The sequence below is a fragment of the Peromyscus californicus genome, unplaced genomic scaffold (assembly GCF_007827085.1).
Source record: "Peromyscus californicus insignis strain IS unplaced genomic scaffold, ASM782708v3 Scaffold_5__1_contigs__length_169319896, whole genome shotgun sequence".
Taxonomy (NCBI): Eukaryota; Metazoa; Chordata; class Mammalia; order Rodentia; family Cricetidae; genus Peromyscus; species Peromyscus californicus.
The window spans coordinates 104,369,646-104,388,664 of NW_026294573.1; the positions used below are offsets into that span (position 1 = coordinate 104,369,646).

General features: G+C 45.7%; 1 protein-coding gene and 1 long non-coding RNA gene across 14 annotated transcripts in view; one reads left to right on the top strand and one right to left on the bottom strand.

Annotated features, from left to right (window-relative positions):
- LOC128096287 (uncharacterized) overlaps positions 1-19,019 on the top strand; it is a 164,709-nt gene that overhangs the window by 116,806 nt on the left and 28,884 nt on the right. The gene's annotated exons all lie outside the window — the stretch shown is intronic.
- Positions 1,573-19,019, bottom strand: part of LOC128096280 (protein unc-13 homolog B) — a 207,862-nt gene continuing 190,415 nt past the window's right edge. For 5 of the 13 annotated variants that reach the window (XM_052715653.1, XM_052715652.1, XM_052715658.1 and 2 more), the window contains 17 exons: positions 14,688-14,815; positions 13,957-14,042; positions 10,177-10,303; positions 9,853-9,949; positions 9,501-9,644; positions 8,988-9,065; positions 8,423-8,500; positions 7,851-7,939; positions 7,483-7,635; positions 7,258-7,381; positions 7,105-7,161; positions 6,861-6,941; positions 6,179-6,326; positions 4,692-4,748; positions 3,618-3,710; positions 3,279-3,438; positions 1,573-3,122 (listed from right to left, as the gene is read on the bottom strand). In XM_052715653.1, the coding sequence (XP_052571613.1) occupies positions 2,837-3,122; positions 3,279-3,438; positions 3,618-3,710; positions 4,692-4,748; positions 6,179-6,326; positions 6,861-6,941; positions 7,105-7,161; positions 7,258-7,381; positions 7,483-7,635; positions 7,851-7,939; positions 8,423-8,500; positions 8,988-9,065; positions 9,501-9,644; positions 9,853-9,949; positions 10,177-10,303; positions 13,957-14,042; positions 14,688-14,815 (1,986 nt within the window). In that variant the 3' untranslated portion in view covers positions 1,573-2,836. Of the gene's footprint in view, positions 3,123-3,278; positions 3,439-3,617; positions 4,749-6,178; positions 6,327-6,860; positions 6,942-7,104; positions 7,162-7,257; positions 7,382-7,482; positions 7,636-7,850; positions 7,940-8,422; positions 8,501-8,987; positions 9,066-9,500; positions 9,645-9,852; positions 9,950-10,176; positions 10,304-13,956; positions 14,043-14,687; positions 14,816-19,019 lie in introns of those variants that run through there. The other 8 variants (XM_052715659.1, XM_052715647.1, XM_052715651.1 and 5 more) reach the window with 4 other exon arrangements.

Here is a 19,019-nt window from a genome sequence, read left to right on the forward strand (position 1 = left end):
GGGCTTCTGCTTTGCAGAGGGTCTTTTCTCTGTGTGTACCTGCTGTATGGGAGTGTTTTCTCACTCCAAGTAAAAGGCCTTCTTTCGACTGCTCGATCCATCTGCTCCTGTTTGCTGTGTTTGCGATTTCTCAACAGCTACCTGTCACAGTCAATGTTTGTTCCCTGTCTTTTAATTCTTTAACTGGCAGAGAAAATGAACCCAATCAAGACCCTTAACAACTAGTGGTAGTGGGACTTAGATAGTAGACTCATGGAGGCATTTCATCTTCAGATATGGTCTAACTGTAGCCAAGGCTGGCCTGGAACTCTATACATAGATCAAATCTACCTATTGGAGATATATATATATATATATATATATATATATATATATATATATATATATATATACACCCTAATAAAGGATCAGAAGACAGAGCCAGCCACTAGATTAGACATAGAGGTCAGGCAGTGGTGGCACACACCTTTAATCCTAGCACTCAGGAGGCAGAGATCCGTCTGGATCTCTGTGAGTTCAAGGCCACACTGGGCTATATGAGATTGATCCAGTATAGGAGAGAAACAGAGCCAGGCAGAGGTGGCACACACCTTTAATCCCAGCATTTGAGATCTCACGCCTTTGCTTGGGAAACACACATGCCTTTAATCCCAGGAAGTAATATGGCAGGGCAGAGAAAGGTATAGAAGGTGTGAGGAACATCTTTAGACTGAACATTTCATAGAGGTAAGAACTAGAGGCTGGCTGTTCTAGTTCTCTGATCTTTCGGCTTTCACCCCAATATCTGGTACCGGGTTTTTTATTAAAAGACCATCTAAGATTCAAACAACAATCCAAAGGCCTCTATAGTCCAATTGTTGGGTTCAACGTGTGAGCTCCCCTGCCCAGCCCCTAGGGGCAGTTTTGATGCAGAAATGACAGAAGGTAGCAGCTTTAGGAGGGGGTGAGAAGAAGAAAGAAGCTTGAAAATGCCTTGGCAACTGAACAGAAAGGGCCTATTTATCAAGCAATGGAAATGGGTTAGTTTCTTGTCACAGGTGGTGACAGCAGTCTGAAGGAGTATGTGAGTATGTGAGGCCTACATTTCTTGTGTCATCTTTTCTGATTTCAGGAGGCCTCACTAATTTTGCTACCATAGCTTATCTTCCTTGAAAAGAGCTGAGAAGGCTAACCTGTGCTGTAGCCTCAGCACTATGCTACGTTCTGCATCTCTCAACAGACCTCTGCCTTGTTTCACAGCTGTGGTCTGTCCTACTGACTCTAGACAAGGAAGGAGGAAGCATGGGCTGCTTTCTACGGCACATGTCATCTCCTTCCCTTCTGGACCTTTTGCAGGAAGCTGATGTCCTAGGTCACAAGACTGTTATCAGACTGGTTGTCTCAGTCCAAACCAAAATGATTCAGCCTAATGACTGCTAAATCAGTGCTCATTCAGAACAACTTCAGGTCCCACCACTTGGCTATAAGGAGGTGGGGGTTATAGCCAGGGGCTGTGGATCCAAAAGCTATCATTAAATATGACACTTATTTTATGATTTTCCACATCTTTACAGAATTCCAGACCCCAAAAGCTGCTATAAGATATTTTATTACAGTCTAGCCTATAATTTCCTGTAACAATGGCACATATAATAGTTAAAAAAAGCAAAAATGCTTGGTTTGTTTCATGTGTTGGCTGTTGTACAATGTTGAGTCCTCAGCAATTTCAGGAGGCTACTAGCAGGAAATCCAAGGAACAAGTCACTTCTCTGAGCAAGGGTCCAGGAAACTCATCTGACCCTCTGAAAGTCTGTCCCTGACCTTCCAGCGAGTGCTGAGGTTACCCTCCATCCAGCTCATCCAGAGGAATGAGAGTCCAAGCTCCTCCTTTATGCTTGACCAATCCAAGGGGAACAGCAGCTGGCCTCAAAGAGAAGGAGGAAGGCCAAGGACTAGATGTTTTCTTCAAGGAGGACAGCCAGAAGGTTGTGACCATAGGTGAGGACAGCTCTTTCTAGGTAGTTTTCCATGATTTTTGGCTTTGTTCAGGGACTACTCAAGAAAATATCCTTGGATCCTTAGTTAGCCCTCAAGTCTATGATATAAGAATTGTGTGTGTGTTCTAGGTATCACTCCCTGCTGACAGGAGCAGGGGGCTGGGAGTGCTCTAGGCAGGTGAGACCCCTGGTGCCTGGATTCCAAAGAACTATTCTGCTCAGGGCTCCAAAGCACCATGTGAACCTTCTTTGACTCATGACAGATAGTCTGAACTAAGGAAATTAGTCAACTCCTTTACAGAATTTATCTTGTTCAGCTCCCAAGCCTTGTTCTCACTGGATCCACATAAACCAGTTCTGCTGCTCAAGTGACAGTCAATTCCAGTCTGTGCATTTCTGCTCTGGCTAATCTCTGATATGGACCTCGGAGCTCAGGAATATCAGTAGGTCAGCCAGGTACAAGTTCTAGGCCTTCTAAACATCTTCTAATGATAAGCATGTAAGCATCTAACTGGACAAAGTGTGGTTTAGAGACGGGTAGAAGTGGGAGATGGAATGGACAGTCGTCTACCAAGAATAGCTGACATTCTTGGAAATGTCTGTCCCTCTCTATTTATGGAAAAATCTCTCCAGGAAGTAGCTCCACAGCCCAGCTTCTAGCACCACAGACCTACTGGCTGGGGGTTCATGACTTTTCTCTGAAAAGTCACAGTCTTACTACCCCAAGATTCTCCTTAAACATCCTTAACTGGGAGAGTCAGCATTTAGACTACAGGGACTCTATGCTGGCTACACAGCTAACTCTCCCTGACTAATCTGTGCAGCTGGTGTTGTGTGGATGGCACATAAGCCAAAGCTGTTCAACTCCCTTCTTCTGTGGAGCGAGACTCTGATTTGAGCTTGACGAACTCTCGAGCGACCTCATCATTGCTCCTCTGAGACAGAATCCGGAGAATGGTCATGCCTGTCTCATCCATGTGGATCTTCCGGCCCAGTGGGCACCAGCAGGCACAGCTGCCCTTGGCTGCCACATCCCTCAGGGGCATCACTGCCAGTCCTATCACACGATCCTCCCGGGCAAAGCAGTAATCCTTCACACAGATCTGTAACTCATAGGCCTCTGGACCCTCTTCATTTCCCAGGAGGCTATGAGCACAGGGTAGAGGATAAAAAGCCAGAAATGAACATTTCTGCTGCATTCACCCAACTTTGACATCTAGCCCATCGGTCTATTCCGAGTCTCTCCACCCTTACCACCCAGCACTCCTTCATTCCAGAGCCTGTAGGTGTCCTGTTACTTACAAGTGGAATGTCTCATTGTACTTGGGAGTCCAGTTGTTGCTTTTAGATTTGGTTGTGAACTTCCTCTTCTTATCACTTTGGTGTGGGCCAACCATGGTCACTTCCACAAAAGGCCGGAACATACCCGCTGTCTGCCACTTGAGGTCATTGGCTGCTACCACTACCCAAACAAGGGAGATCTGTGAGGGACCCCACCAGTATTCCCAGCCCTTCAACCCTAGGGTATGTTCCCCTTGGGAAGAACTGAGCTGGAGCACTAGGATGAGCAGCCCCTGCTTTCAAGGGATGAGTGAGGCCATGGTCAAGAAAAAAGCAAACCGGTAAGTCAACAGCACTTACCTTTCACTGTGACCTTATGTTCCCCAGTGCCAGGGTGTGTAAATAAGTCCACCTGAATGGAGACTTCTCCCACAGGATCATCCACACCAGCCCCTGAGGACAGACAGATGATAGCCTACTAGAGAACTAGATTCCAGGTAAAATGAGGGTATGGAATGCTCCCACCTCACATCCTACCCTAAAGTGAGAAGAAATCACCCACAGTAGTCACAGGGAAGTAACAAATGGGAGAAGAAACAACAGGAGAGAAAGAATGAGGCTGTGCACTATAACACTAGATAAGCTCACAGAATCTTGGGAGAAACTTCCTGAAACACGCACTGGGAATCACCCCCCCACCCCACCCCCCTTCCCTCTGCTTTGTTCTCACTCTTACTCCTTATATAGTGCAGGCTGGACTTGAACTTGAGAGCCTCATGCTTCAGCCTCTTGACTTCTCAGATCACAGGCATGTGCTACTGTGCTCTGACTTATGGTATCTCTTTTTTTCTTTTTTCTTTTTTTTCCAAGACAAGGTTTCTCTGTGTACCTTTGGAGCCTGTCTTGGATCTCGCTCTGTAGACCAGGCTGGCCTCGAACTCACAGAGATCCACCTGCCTCTGCCTCCCAAGTGCTGGGATTATAGGCATGCACCACCACCGCCCAGCGACTTATGATATCTCTTAATGCTCTAATCAAGAGATGCAACCTTGTGCTTGTCCTCAGGATTTCTGGGTGTCCCCGCTTGCGAGGCCTTCTCTCAAATCCACAGAACAACTCTCTAGTCACAATCTCCGAATAGGGTCAGTCTATAGGTGTCTCTTAGCAGGGGCTTCATCTGATTTTGAGAACGCGTCACTATCCTGCGCCTCAAAGAAAACCCTTCTTTGTCCTGGGGTGTATTGGTGGGGAATCCGAGGACAAGACAGAGGTCAAGAACCGAAGTTCTTCCAGGGCTATATGGATATATCGCCGAGGTCAAAGATTTGGCATAGAGCTCCTGAACTTGGTTCAGCCATCCCTAGAACACATCTCACTGGAGTTCACAGGGTGAGTCAGTGTTTGATCATGTCTGCACAGTGTAAAAGAACATACCCTTTTCTGGCCGAACGTCCTCATTAGCAGTAAACCTAATACCTTTCCCATCATGCACTGAACGAGGAGGACAGGCAAGTCAAGAGGTGAGCGGCAGTAGGACAGAGAAAGAAGAGTTGTTAGAGGTCAAAGAATTACAGTCATTCACGAGAGTTCAAATACATTCCGAGGGAGCTCAGACTGGGGCAGGGCGCAGAAAGAAGTCCAAGAGCCAAGGTCAATGTCTAAGTGTTCCCCATTAGATGTCACAGTTTGGAGACCAACTACAGCATGGCAGAACAGTAGAAAACACAGAAAGTATCTAAGACCAGTGGGGCAAGGGAGAGGTGGCAGGTTCTGATCTCCTAGGCCCCTAAATGACAACAGATAAAGCCATGCACATGAGGTCTCCCTGTGGTGCAGCCCTGCTAGCACTTTATGCCTTTCTTCACCGTTACCCAGCTCTACCACAATGCTGACAAAAGCCTTTCTGAATTAACTCAGAACCGCCCTGATACTACAGGCCTTACACGTCCTCAGCTCTGCAAAAGCTCCCCCTGTCCTCTTCAGCCATACCCATCCCTGCTTCTCTTGCTTTTTCCTCCAGATCCTCCCTCGACTGAGAACAGCTGTAAGAAGTGGAGGAGCACTGCACAATCCCTCCATTTTCTCACCTTCAGTCACTTCCAGTCTTAACTGCTTACATTTCTATTTCTCCCTTCTGGGTCAAGTCTACACTTTACATCCACAGCTTGGTAAGACTCAAGCCTCCCGCGCTCGCTATGTCAAGTTCATACTCCTGGCAGCCCGCCCAAGTCTTCTTGGAGGATGCCATTTAAGTGTGCCTATAGGTGCCTCCTGGAGGACTCTGCTTCAGGATCAGGTCAGAGTTCCAGGATGAACCTGTCTTTGCAGATGTGCTTTAGTTTGGACAGGCCTAACCGGTGGCAGGAATTCCCAAGACAAAGATCGCCCCCACCCCCAAACAAACCAACCCAGCTCTCTGGTCCACAGTGCATAAGCATCATTCTTGAGCCTACAGCATCTGCTACGTACACCCTTCATTTGCCCATGATTTGCCTTAGTTTTCTTTTCATCCTGCTGTAGGACGGGGAGCACTTTGCTTCTTCTCTCCAGAACCTCAAGTAAAGCTATAAGGCTTCATGTGCATCCAAGCATTTCCTGTCAAGGCTTCCTCACAGATTTTTCTTACTTCTTCCCCATTACCAGATAGGGTATAGGCGAGCCCAATAAATGTGCACTGGGTAGGAAATGGCCAGGAAAAGGAATAAAGAAATACCAGACACATTTTCAAAGTCCCTGTGACTCTCAGTCTCCTGCCTGGTATGGGTATGTGCCTGGGTAAGTACTGAAGTTAAGTATAGAATGGTGAAATCCAAGCTTGAAGGGGCAATTGGATCCTCTCCAAGGGCTAAAGAACACTAATTCCCTACAGGCGCTGTATATACAGGGAGGGAGGTGGGAACACATAGTCCTTGGGCCTTTACCCTGGGCAGTCTGTGAGCGCACAAATGTCTTGATGAGAGTGTCCGTAGTCTGTGTGTACAGAGACAGGGCATAACGTAGAGACTGCAGGTCTGGGCTCTTCTCCAGGAATGTTTTCTTCAGTCCATTGCCTCCTGCATGGAAGTATTGCTGAAAGATAAATGATCACCTGCTTCATCCCCTCACAGAGAGGCAGCTCCCCAACTGTCCTCAGAGAAGCCAGAAGAGGACTGTAAGAACAGACTATTTGACAAATCAGAAGCACCTATTTGACAAATCAGCATCACTGGGGTGTTTGGCAGGAGCAGTAGGGGAGAGGCATCTTTCTGGAGGTGGTGTTTGAAGAAAGGGCCTATCTAGTTGGGCAGGTTTGAGATAGAAGCATTTTAGGTAGGGAGAAGAGACAAAAGTGATCTTTTACCTCTCTGAAACTTAGGAAACTTGATACCTCAGACATACTTTCCCCAAATGCCTCATCACAGTTCACATGCACCTGACTTATCATCTTACCAATCTTGTGTTTTGGACTTGGAAACATTTCTCTTTCTCTCTGTATCCCTGACACTGCCTAGGCCTTCTTCTCTGGATGTGGAATGCTAAGATACTGATAGCTAGTCTGGCAGAGTGGGATGTCAAGTCCAAATGTGCATGGGGAGACTGTCTGGAAAAGGGGAAAGTCTCCACCTTGATGGTGTCCAAAGCCAGGTCAAGGACGGCACACTGCTTTGGAGTGAGATTCCGTGTTTCCTCTCGTACCATGTGGTCCTGGAACCCCAGAGAAAACATATCAGGAAAGTCCAGGACAGTCATAAATACAGTGCCCCCACCAGCCAGTTCACAAATCGCCCCATAGTAATAGTTCTTTCCCCCACTTCAGGCCCCCAGGCACCCTCCCTGCAGCCTCAGGAGGACCCCAAATCCCAAGAACCTTGAGTTTGGAAAGCTGGCTCAGCTCCTTGGCAGCAGTTAAAATCAGCTGGGTGCCCTAGGCAGAGAGAGATCAGTCAAAAGCAGGACTGCAGCGGAAGTGGGGAGTGAGGAAAGGAGACAGCGGGAGGAACGGGGAGGGTGGTGGTCTTACTGTCTGGTCAGTGAGTGGGGGCAGGACGATCACTCTTTCCATGGTGTTCATCACCACCCGCCAGAGCTCCTTCAGGACTCGCTTCAAAACAGTCTTCTCACACACAGTGGCAAAGAGCGTGAGGCTACAGATTCAGGCAATAGGTGAGGCTAGGGGAAAATCTGGAATGCCTGCTCCCCCAGAGGCTCCTCAGCTTTACTTTTCCTCTCAGAGTGCTATACTCACTTGCCATCCAGGAAATCCATGAGAGGTCGCAGTACACTATCTGCATCCTGAGCCACTGAGGCCCTGGCGTTGGGGGATGCATTTCCCGTGCCCCGAACTTGGCCCAGGATGTCAGCCATTTGTCGAACGCACTCATCAATCCGCACCTGGAAGCTACACACATGTTCACAGTGCAGCCCTCCCTACCCCCACACCGACACTGGAGCAACACCAGCAATGTAGACTCATTTCTTTATGTTGCATCTCCATGAGGGACAATATGCAGGAATATAGGAAGAGCTGCAGCTGAATGAGTGTGGCTAGCAGCTCTAGGAATGGCCCAAAACTACATCTGGTTCTAAGGGCTGTGTATTTTGGGGGTCACTAACCTGTTTCCAAACACCATGCTGAGCTCATCCAGAACTGTATTCAGTTTCACCTGCAGCTCCTTCAGACTGTCTGAAGCTTCAGAGTCCAGCTACATGCATGGGGCAGCCAGGTCAGACTGCTGCCTTTCACTTTTTCACATACTGCCATCTCCCCTCTTAAAGCCATCCCCAACACCTGCTCTTCCCTCCTAGACCACATCTCAGTGCTTTCTCCTCTTTCCTAGGACTACACCTCAATGTCTGCTCTTCCCTCCTAGGGCCACGCCACACCCCACCCCCAAGCCCAATTCTCCTTCTTACCACAATGGCTAATTCTCCTTCCCAGGACCATATCCCAAATGTCTGGTTTTCCCTCCTAGGGCCCTACCTCTATGCTTGTTCCTCTGGGTTGGTACCATATCCCAGTGGCTACTTTTCCTTTCTAGAATTTTACAACAATGCCTATCTCAAATGAAGCCCCCTTAAATCTGAAGCTCAACACCCAGCCTACCCTTAATTGAGAGACGGTAGAGCTCTGTGCCCAGGCAACTCAACCTAGACAAAGTACAGTAACCACATACCCTAAGACTTACCTCTTTGCCTCCCATGGCCTCAAACATTTTCTCCAGCTGGACCCTCAGTTGCTGCATGTTGTTCATCAGGATGCAGGGCTGTGGGGACAGACGATCTCTTCAGTCTTAGCTCTTTTTAGCACAGCACCCATTAGTTTAGGGTCCCTTACACTTTTGCGCTATTCCAAGGCAACAGAGACTTCATATTGCATAGGTCTTGCCCTAAAGACTGAGATCTGGAGCCAATTCAGACAATTCTCTTTGAACAGAGACTAGTAGCAAATATTTTTGCCTAAATTTGGGTTAGGTGGTAGCTACACAGATGCTCATGGTATTTCTATTTATAACTCTGAATATCTGAAATTTTTTTCTGAAAATTTTAATTGAAAAAAAGACTAAGCAAATCTCCGTGGAGGAAAGAGCACAAAATGGAGGCTCAGAGGCACTCTTAGCTAACTTCTCACTGTCTTGTGGCATGAGTCTCTAGCAAAGCATGGAGGGAGCCAGAAGTCAAGTCAAGAGCAGCTGAGGAGCATTCAAGTGTCCTCCACACCTTTCCTCTCAGTGCCCCAGTGCCTGGCCTTACCAGTTTCTCCTTTGTGCAGTAAGCTGGGAAGTTCTTTGATAAGATGTCTGCATACTGCATCAGCACTTTCCCAATGGTCTGCGGAAAGAGAAGAAAAGGAAAGGGGAGAGAACCCTTAACGTTTTCACAAGGACCTTGCCTGAAGTTCCGTTTCTCATCCCAGAACAATAACATCAGGGAGTTAGCTGCTGTGGTGCATAAATAGAATCCCATCACTCTGGAGGCAGAGGCTAGGAGGACTGCTGTAGGTTCAAAGCCAGCCAGTGCTATAGAGAAGACCAGGTCTCAAATATATGAAACAAAACCCCAAAATATCAAGAGTGAAGAACTCTCATAGGAAGGAGCAAAGCTCCCTGTGAATTGCAGAACAGAACTGAGACAGACTATCTACTCTAGACACAGCAATGGGGAAGCAGGTAATATTAGGCTTTGCCTGGAAGAGGGTGGAACTCAGGCCTGTGACTGTGAGTGTGGTGATAGGAAGGGGCAGGAGTCTAGGAGGCCCATCGTTACCTTAGCAAACCTTCTCATGTAGTGGGCAAGGATGCTGGGGTCTGGGCATTCCAATTTCCGGATGATTTCAAAGCTCTGGTTGAGTTGCGTAAAGACATCCACCACGGAACAGGAAAAGAGTGCGTGCTCTGATGTCTGCTGGAACTAAAGAAGACCACACATGGAGTAACCATCCATAGCTTTAGGGTATGAAGAGCTCTTGCCTAGCAGAGGTGGCTCTGTGCTCTCCATAGCTTTCCTGCAGATTCTATAGGATGGGGCAGATCAGTCTAGCAGAAGCCAAAAATTTCAGGCCAATAGCTAAATGCTGAGACATGGACGGACCACTGTGTAGCCAAAGCCCCCAACTTACCCCATCCTTCTTATCTCGTTCCAGGGCCCCACGCAGGAATTCCAGGGACACATCTTCATTCTCATCTAGCCACTGTAGCACAAACTGCTCAAACCACCTGTCGTTAGAACAGGAAAACAAGGGACTGAAGCTAACTGGTATACAACATAATGTCTGATAGCTTTTTCCAGATGAATCTTCCGGGAGGGAGGGCATTAACACTCCTCGTTCTACAGCAATACCTGCAACAGGCAATCTGAGCCTGGCCTGCTGAACTTAATGTAGGCTACTACCCTTACTCATTTAGAAAGCCCAGTTCCCTCCTCTTTGCTGCCCCACACTCACGCTGGGTACTCAGGCACCTGTCCCTGGAGGGCAGGCAGATCCTGCACGTATTCATTGTGGAGCCACTTCACCTTGAAGTGCAGGTTCATGTAGTCAGCACTCTTGCACAGGCGGTCTTTCTCATGTTCTAGTGAAGGGGGAGAAGCTGGATCAAGTTTTAGCCATAGCCATGGTTCCTGGATTTCCTAAGGCAGTAGGTCTAGACAGGTGGCTCTGCCAGATAGCTTACAAGACAGGGAACTCAAGTCTTTCTAACATCCACCTTCCACCCCCACTAGTGCCCTACTCAGCCATTCTCCAAGAGCCTGGCCCAAATCTTCCTTTATAGAGGCTAAGTCAAGTAAAGTCTATAGTCTTCTTGCTCTAACTTCTAGAAGTGCAAAGGAAACTCTCTGGTCTCTGGTGAAGAAATGAAAGGATGTTAATGATAATTAGTGGGGACTGACAGGGAATAGGGGGGCTGAGGGGAAGGAAAGACAATGGTTTTCTAGTGTTTATTTGTTTTCAGTCTTAGTAACTGAGTTATTCTATCAAGTAGGCTTAAATGAAGAGATATTAAGTTGTACATGGCATGAATATGTTAATGGGAACTTCCAGAGACATAAAACCAAACAGAAAGACAGTGGAACAGCCATGTTATGACAGAACCCTGAGGTAAAGTGAAGGGCTCCCAGGAAGAGCTGAAACAAAGAAAATGAGCTCTCAGGGAACTATGCAAATAAGGATCATCAGTTTGGAAACTATGGAAACACAGATCAGGCCACTGTGCTATAGCAAATAGAACTATTACTATGGATATGATGGGTTAGGTAGCTGAACCTTAATCTAGGATGATGATCACTTATGGCTAACATAGAGTCTAGAGCACTCACATCCACACAGTATAATCATACCTACCCTTCACAGCTGGAGTATTATTTTGAATAATAAAAGTCCATGTGTGCCCATAAAAAGGTTATGAAGAAGGAAAAACTAAGCAAGAGAGAAGGAGCAGCTGGTATCCTTGGAGACATCCTTTTCAACGTTGAGCTAGCATAGGTATTGCTCCTCCAAGTCAAAGCAGAACATCTAGTCTGGGGACACTGGTTCTAGTGACTAGTGCAGGAGACACTCATCAGGGAGGCGAAGCCTGGGCCAGAGCCTGGAAAGGCTTCAGGTCCCTCGACTTTCATCTTCTGGTACGTTAGACCACCGTAATCCCAAACTGCATTTGCTATTTCTTCTAGGAAGCAGTGAGCAGAAGGAGGGGTATAAAACTAGAGGCAAGGGGACAACCAAAAGTGCTTACCACCAGCAAAGAAGACCTTTCGAATACGAATGATAGTAGTTGCTTGTGACAAAGCAGAGATGCCAATGAGCAACAAAGAGTAGGAAAATGAGGGAGCGCAAAGAGACCCTCTTTTCTACCCCGTTCCCTGATGGCCTTGAAACATAGAATGACAGCACCAGGTGCACCCTCCCGCTCATGCTTATTCGAAAACCCACTGGGAATAGGGGCAGGGATTTCTGAACATTTGTTTGTTTGTGTCAGGACCTTTGAGTTTCTGTATTTGCATATAACTCTTACATTCTCTGACAATCCAGTATGTGTCCTCTGATACCAGGCCCCAATTTCTATATCAAACATTAACTTAAGTACATAAACACTAAGTAGATGAGTGTTCAAACATTGGGTACATTTTATTTTAACAAGACCCAAAGAGTTAATGCTCCAGCAAGACTGCAAAGGGTACTGGGAGGATAGCTCAGTTGGTAAAGTGCTTGCCTCTTTAGCATGAGCACCTGAGTTCAGATCCCAGCACCTATATAAAAAGCTGCGCCTGGGGGCAAGATGGGAGGTGATGGCTGATGGGAGGTAGAAATAGGCAGACTCCTGAAAGCTCATGGGCTAGCCAGCCTGACCAGTTGGTAAAGTTCTAAGCCAATGAGAGACTCTATCTCAAACAAAAAGTGCCTTGGCACCTAAGGACTGAGTCTGGAGACTGTCTTCTAAGCACTGTACATGTGCATACAAATCCACATGTGCACCCATTGATACATGAACAAGTGCATGTATGTATGCAAATTTCATGAGATTGTTGTTACTTATGGTAGAATTGGGGTTAACCTATCAGAAGGGGCAATAATGTTCCCATAACCTGTCCTTGACTTGGGTGTTAAAATTTTTATTTATTTATTTGATTTTCTATTGCATATGTGTGTATGTCCACACGTGGAGGTCAGAGGACAACTTTCGGGAGTTGGTTCTTGCCTTCTGCCTTATTGAAATAGGGTTTCTCTGAGGTTTCTGTTGAGGTGCAGTAACTGCAGGCTAGCCAGCCAACTGCAACTGTCTGCTCCTCACCCCCCTTAACAAGGTCTCCCTATCTAGCCCTGGTTGGCTTGGAATTTGCTATGTAGACCTGGCTGGCCTCAAACTCAGAAAGATTCCCCTTGCCTCTGACTTCTAAATGCTGGGATTAAAGGTGTGTGGCACCATGTTTGGTCTGCATCCGCTTTCTACATGGGTTCTGAAGGAGAAGTGAAGTCATCAGAATTGTGTAGGTAGAGCTTTTACCCACTGAGCCATCTCCCCAGCCCTGTTTTCTTTCATCTACCCTTCATTCCAAGAGTTCTTTCAACCTTATAATCTCTCTAATTCTGGTAATGTCTATAAAGATTCTGATGGAATACTATGCCTAAGTTTAACTTATTTCTTTCCATCTCTTGCTGTCTTATTACCTCCAAATGAAATTGAACAGAATATGAGTTGGTTCATTTTTCAGAAGTATTTACTTTTTTCTGCTAAGTACACCATAGATGTTCTTCAAGAACTGACACCAAACTTCCCATCAGGCTTGGTGAGTGCTGTCTCACCAAGGCAAGGTCAGGTAAAACCTGTATAAACCTTTCAACCAATAAATGTGTGGATTACAGCCCAGAAAGATGAGTCCAAAGTAAGCAGGACTCAGCCACTGCTCTGGGGCTGGGTTACAAAATGTAAATTACACATGTGGTTTGCCTGTACCAACTGAGCACAGACCTTCAAAGTGTCTTTTAACCTCAAGAGTCACTGATTCTAAACTTCATAAATTTTAGAGTCTGAGAGTGATCTATGTCTCCACTTCACCCAAGCAAGAGATCCGAACTCTGCTTTGAGCTTGTCCCAGATGGCTCCTTTCCCTTCTATATCCACTTTCACAGACTGAGGAACTAGACTAACATCTACAAACAGAGAGGAAAGGCAGCTAAATTGGTGAGCACAGATGGGTACAGATGAGTTTGACATAGACAGAAAGTGATATTTTGCAAAGGTGAGAGATGGAAAAAAGAATAAGCAGAATGAACAAAGTAAATAATAACTTATCTGTGCCTCTGCATTATGAGAGTGAGGGAAGTAACTTTCTGAGCAGGTTTAAAAAAAAAAAAAGCCAGGCCAGTAAGTATAAGGAAATAATGATATTTCTATATGTTTAAGCTTCTCTTGTTCTTCAAAACTGTAAAGGTAAGTCTAAGAAGACCATTCTCTGGGAAGCAAGCCACCATTCTGGGAACATTCACCATGAGTGAAGCTGCTCTCTCGGCTAGAAAGGTCTTGGATAGGCATTTGTTATAAAGCTGGAAGGAGAAATCTGCACACCCATTTTCCTTATTTCTTTTGGCTACAGCTTTATTCATCCAATGCCTCCTATAGCTTACCTGCCCTCTAGTTTCTTACTACACTGTTTACCTAGAACTTGAAGTAGTCTGGGAAAGGAAAGAGACAGCTTATGAGGTGGGTGGAGTCTGGCAGACCCTTACCCTCCAATGCATATTTCATGTCTTGCGCAAAGAGATGCCACATCACTTCTGCACTGACTTTTCCTACATTCAGCTCCTGAGGAAACCTGAGAGGTGGAAAAACACAGTAAACATCAAGGCAAGAGCTATTTGATTTTATTTATCCCGAGGTAACTACTTCTTACAAGACATAATGAAGAGAGGAGAGTCCTAGGGAACAGGACTAGATTTAGTCTGGACAAAAGGGGCCCAGGGACCAATGGTAGGATAAATGAGGGCAAAGGGAACCCTATCAGCTAAGATGAGCCCAGGCGACAGAATGCCCAGAAGGTAAGACAAGACAAGGCATTAGATCCCTGAGGAGGGTTGAGGCTTGAGGGTAGGCCCAGGATAGGTAAGTGGAGGAGAAAGAGCAGGGAGCGGGCCTTAAGAAGGCCAGCTTTATTCATTATGGACAGGCACATGCACACATAGTCTCTGGATCCCCTCGGGCTCCCCTAACAGTCCCAGTCCCAGAAGCCTCTCTCTCCAGGAAGGCTATCCCATTCTGGATAGGCCCCCCCCCCCTTATGTTTCCACACCTGTCTCCAGAAACAGTTACTCAGACAGATACAAGGGACAGAGGGACAGATGGACGGACAGTTGGAAGAAGTGGCACTGCAAACATACAGAGAGATAGGAAAGAAAGAGGCTGTTAGACGGATGGACAGACCAATCATCAACCAGACAGAGCCAAGTAGAGTGATACTCACTGGTTCAGAACAGGTGTATAGGAATTCTTATCCTCTTCTATGATTGACACAATGAGTGTGATAAGTTTGGGCCAGAAATCCAGGTTCCGAATGCTGGGCCCTGGTTCCTCTAGTGGTTGCTCCTGCTTCTTGTTCCAGGGACAGAGGAGTGTAGGAGAAAGGGAGATAGTCACAGTAGAATTGAAAAGACTCTTCCTTTTTCTTTTCCCTTTACCATGTCTATTATTTTAAAGTCAGAGATACTTCCTTTTCTAGCACATGTCTGCCTATGTTCCAAAGAGGGATGACTACTGGAGATCCTTCAACCATTGAGAATTGCTATTCTCAGCTCTGGGGCACTTGGTCCGTCTAAGAAATATAAAGGCACCTGTGCTTCCTCTTTTAGTTACTATGGACAGGGGACTCTGGCTGAAATGAGTATCCTCTAGCCTCACTCAAGTAGGTCTGGTTCTGTAAGGTCCACCCACCTCCAAGCAACCCTCTTCCAGATGTCCCTATTCAGATCCACACTTCACATACCACACACAAACGTCCCATCTCTGAGAAGCTCCTTCAAGTTGAGCAGGAGCTACTCAACAGACAGACCCTGTGTGCAGTTTGACCTAACTTCCAGTGGACCAGGTCCCCTTTGGATCCTTTGAAGGCTATTATTAGCTGGAAGAAATGCACCTGGAAAGCTTTGCTGGAGAAGAAGAGAATTTGCTTAGAAGGAGACAAAGGAATATAACAATGGATCTCAGGAAAGGCAGAGCCACCCATAGTTGGAGCCCAGACAAGGACAAGTTGTGATCACTACAGATACTGGAATGGACAATCTCTCTCACAGGAACAAAGGCAAAGGTGGAGCTGCCCAGGACAGGGATGGAACTTTTATGAGTATACTACATGTCACTGCAGTCTCCAAAATCCCCTCGTGAGCCTGCGTCAACAACAAGTTAGTGGAAACCAGGACAGAATCTATACCCTATTGATTCCACCTCAAGTTCATTTACATGCATCTTTTTCTTTTAGTTTTTCTGCCACTATCCCAGCAAAGACTCATTCAAAGGACATCCTTGGCCTTTGAACTTCAGTCCACTATGTCCTCCAGTGAGCTGTCAAATGATTTCTCTATAAGGAAAATCTCCGAGTATGACCTCTGCGTAGAGCTCTCCCATGGCCTTCAATTAAGTTTGATGGACTCCTCCATCAGACACAAAGGTCCTTCGGAATGTTCCTTTCTTCTCTACTTCATGTCTTCCCAATTCTCTTGTGTTGTACTGCATCATGATCACCACTTACTGTGGTGCCTGGCAGGATGCTAAAAGCTTTGTACATACTATGTCATTTTATCTTCTTGATGACTCTTGGGCACAAGTTACTATCATCTCATTTTTGGAGGAGGAGACTGAAGGACAGCGAGGGTCTATGACTTGCCTACTGTCACAGAGCTAAATAGCAGAGCTAGGATTTGATCCCACAACAGAGTTTGAGGTTATAAACACCTGATTAAAAAAATGCTTATGTTTCCTTAAATTAACATACTCATGCACAATTCTGTACCATGAAATACGCTATTTCCCCCTTCTCTTCCCTTCAGCTCCTTTCTTGATATCATTTTTACCCCTTCCTCAAAATCCAGGTTGAACTTGACTTCTCTCAAGTTGTCTCTGATGCTCCTGGGCTCCAAGATGCCTCTCTCCTGGGCTCCCAGAACAGACTATGAATTTCTGGTACTAGTATACCAGATATCTAATACTATAATAAAATGTAATAAAAAAAGAGACTGATACAATGAATAATTTGCCCTAATTTCCACCAACAGTAATGTCTCCCAAGGCAGAAATGTGTTTCATTGGACTTTACATATATAATACTCCCTTTTTGTTAAGTGAGTGGGTGGATACCTGATCCTACAAGTAAAGATGAGTAGATGGAAATATTAAACCAAAATAAGAGTTTTACTCATGTATACATTGCCTCATGAAAATGAGATGAAGAGAAAGCCGAAGTAGAGAGTCAAATAAAAAGGCTAAAGCCAAGTCCTTGAAGAGTTTGTAGGCCTTCTTTAGAGTCTAGTTCATTATTATGCTGGGGCAGAGAGATCAAATGTTAAAACATCTGCATGGTTAGATCAAAGTTGAGAACAGTATCTTTCCCTAACCAAAGAGAATCCATAGATGAATGACAGAGGAGCCCAGTCTGTACCAAGCTAAACAAAGGCCCCAGGAAAACCTCTGACGGACATCAGAACCAGTAGAAAGCTTTATAAAGCCTTTAAAGAGAGAAGCCTTAAATATATGGATGGCATAAAAAGGACATTTAGAATGAGAAAAGGCAGCAGGAAAAAAAAAGGATCCTAGAACAGTGGTTCTCAACCTTCCTACTGCTGCGACCCTTTAATACATTTCCTCATGTTGTGTAACCTCCAATCATAAAATTATTTTTATTGCTACTTCATAACTGTAATTTTGCTACTGTTATGAATCATAATGTAAATATGTGTGCTTTCCAATTAGGTGACCCCGTGACAGGTTGTTCGCCCCATAAAGGGGTCTGCACCCACAGGTTGAGAACCATTGTCTTAGATCTTTACTAAGGTCCTCTGAGGAAGCATTACAGACTGGATACATTCACTAGAAGATGAATGTTCAATAGACTTCCATCATTTGGCTCTACTGCCTTTCAAAATCGATCTCCCTCTTTTGTGTCATTTTTCCCAGTGTCGAACCAAGACTAAATTCTTCCTCCTTGGAATCCCTTCACTCGATCCTTTCTCAAAACACTTCTTTTGTTTTTTGTTTTTGTTTTTCGAGACTGGGTTTCTCTGTGTAGCCCTGGCTATCCTGGTACTCGCTCTGTAAACCAGGCTGGCCTCGAACTCACAGAGATCTGCCTGTCTCTGCCTCCCAGGTGCTGGGACTAAAGGTGTGCACTACCATGACCTGGCTCTCAAAACATTTCTAACAGACCACATGGACTGAATATACAAGCACGCCCATGAGACTGGGGAGTTGTTTTTTTTTTTTTTTTTTTTTTTTTTGAGATTTGTTTATTTATTTTTTTTTTAATTTATTTTAATTTATTTTGCAATACAATTCAGTTCTACATATCAGTCACGGATTCCCTTGTTCTCCCCCCTCCCGTCCCCCTCACCTTCCCCCCAACGCCCCCCCCCCCCCATTCCCATCTCTTCCAGGGTAAAGCCTTCCCCACAGACTGAGGTCAACCTGGTAGACTCAGTCCAGGTAGGTCTAGTACCCTCCTCCCAGGCCAAGCCAAACAATCCTGCATAGGCCCCAGGTTTCAAACAGCCAACTCATGCAATGAGCACAAGATCTGGTCCCACTGCCTGGATGCCTCCCAAACAGATCAAGCCAATCAACTGTCTCACCCATTCGGAGGGCCTGATCCAGTGGGGACGACTGGGGAGTTTTTGAGAGTACTAAAGGCTGTTCTCAGACCTGGCCCGGAACATTTTACATAAATATACATGCATATATACAAATATATATACACACACATGCATATACACATAAGTATGTGTGCACTTTGTTGGACTGTGTGTGTTTATTGTACTGAAGGAGAGTAAATCTGCAAAAGCAAAATTAGCAAGACATGAACTATAATTGAGTTATTGTAACTAAAAAGAAGTCCTGGCTTTTAAATGGGTGGCAGAGGAGAGATATGGTTGGAAGTGTCTAGAAAGATGGGGCTGGAGAAGCGGCTCAGCAGGTTAAGGTATGGTACCTGTCACCAAGTCTGATGACCTGAATTTGGTTCCTGGGACTAATATGGTAGAAAGAGAGAAGCAATTCCTGTAAGCATCCCTCTGACTCCCATGTGTATATGTGCACACACATTCACATATACAAAATAAACAAATGTAGTAAGTTGTTTAGAAAAAAAGAAGCCGGGCGGTGGTGGCGCACGCCTTTAATCCCAGCACTCGGGAGGCAGAGCCAGGCGGATCTCTGTGAGTTCGAGGCCAGCCTGGTCTACAGAGCAAGATCCAGGAAAAGGCGCAAAGCTACACAGAGAAACCCTGTCTCAAAAAACCAAAAAAAAAAAAAAAAAAGAACTAAGTTTCCAAGCCCTGAGTTAGAATGCTAGCCTAAAACAGGTGAAGTGGGTAGGCCTCACAGGAGGTTAGGCTCAGCCTTGACAATCGTCGACGAATATAATCTCAGAAGGCCATGCCCTGCTGAATGAGTCGCTAAAGGGAAAAGTTCAAGTTTTGTGCCAGGAGCTCAGAGGCAGCTATAGTCTTAGAGGAGAGCAGTGCAGAACTTACATGGGTCCAAATACACCTGATCAAAATTAACCTTGAGATAGTAGAGGTCAAAGAAAGAT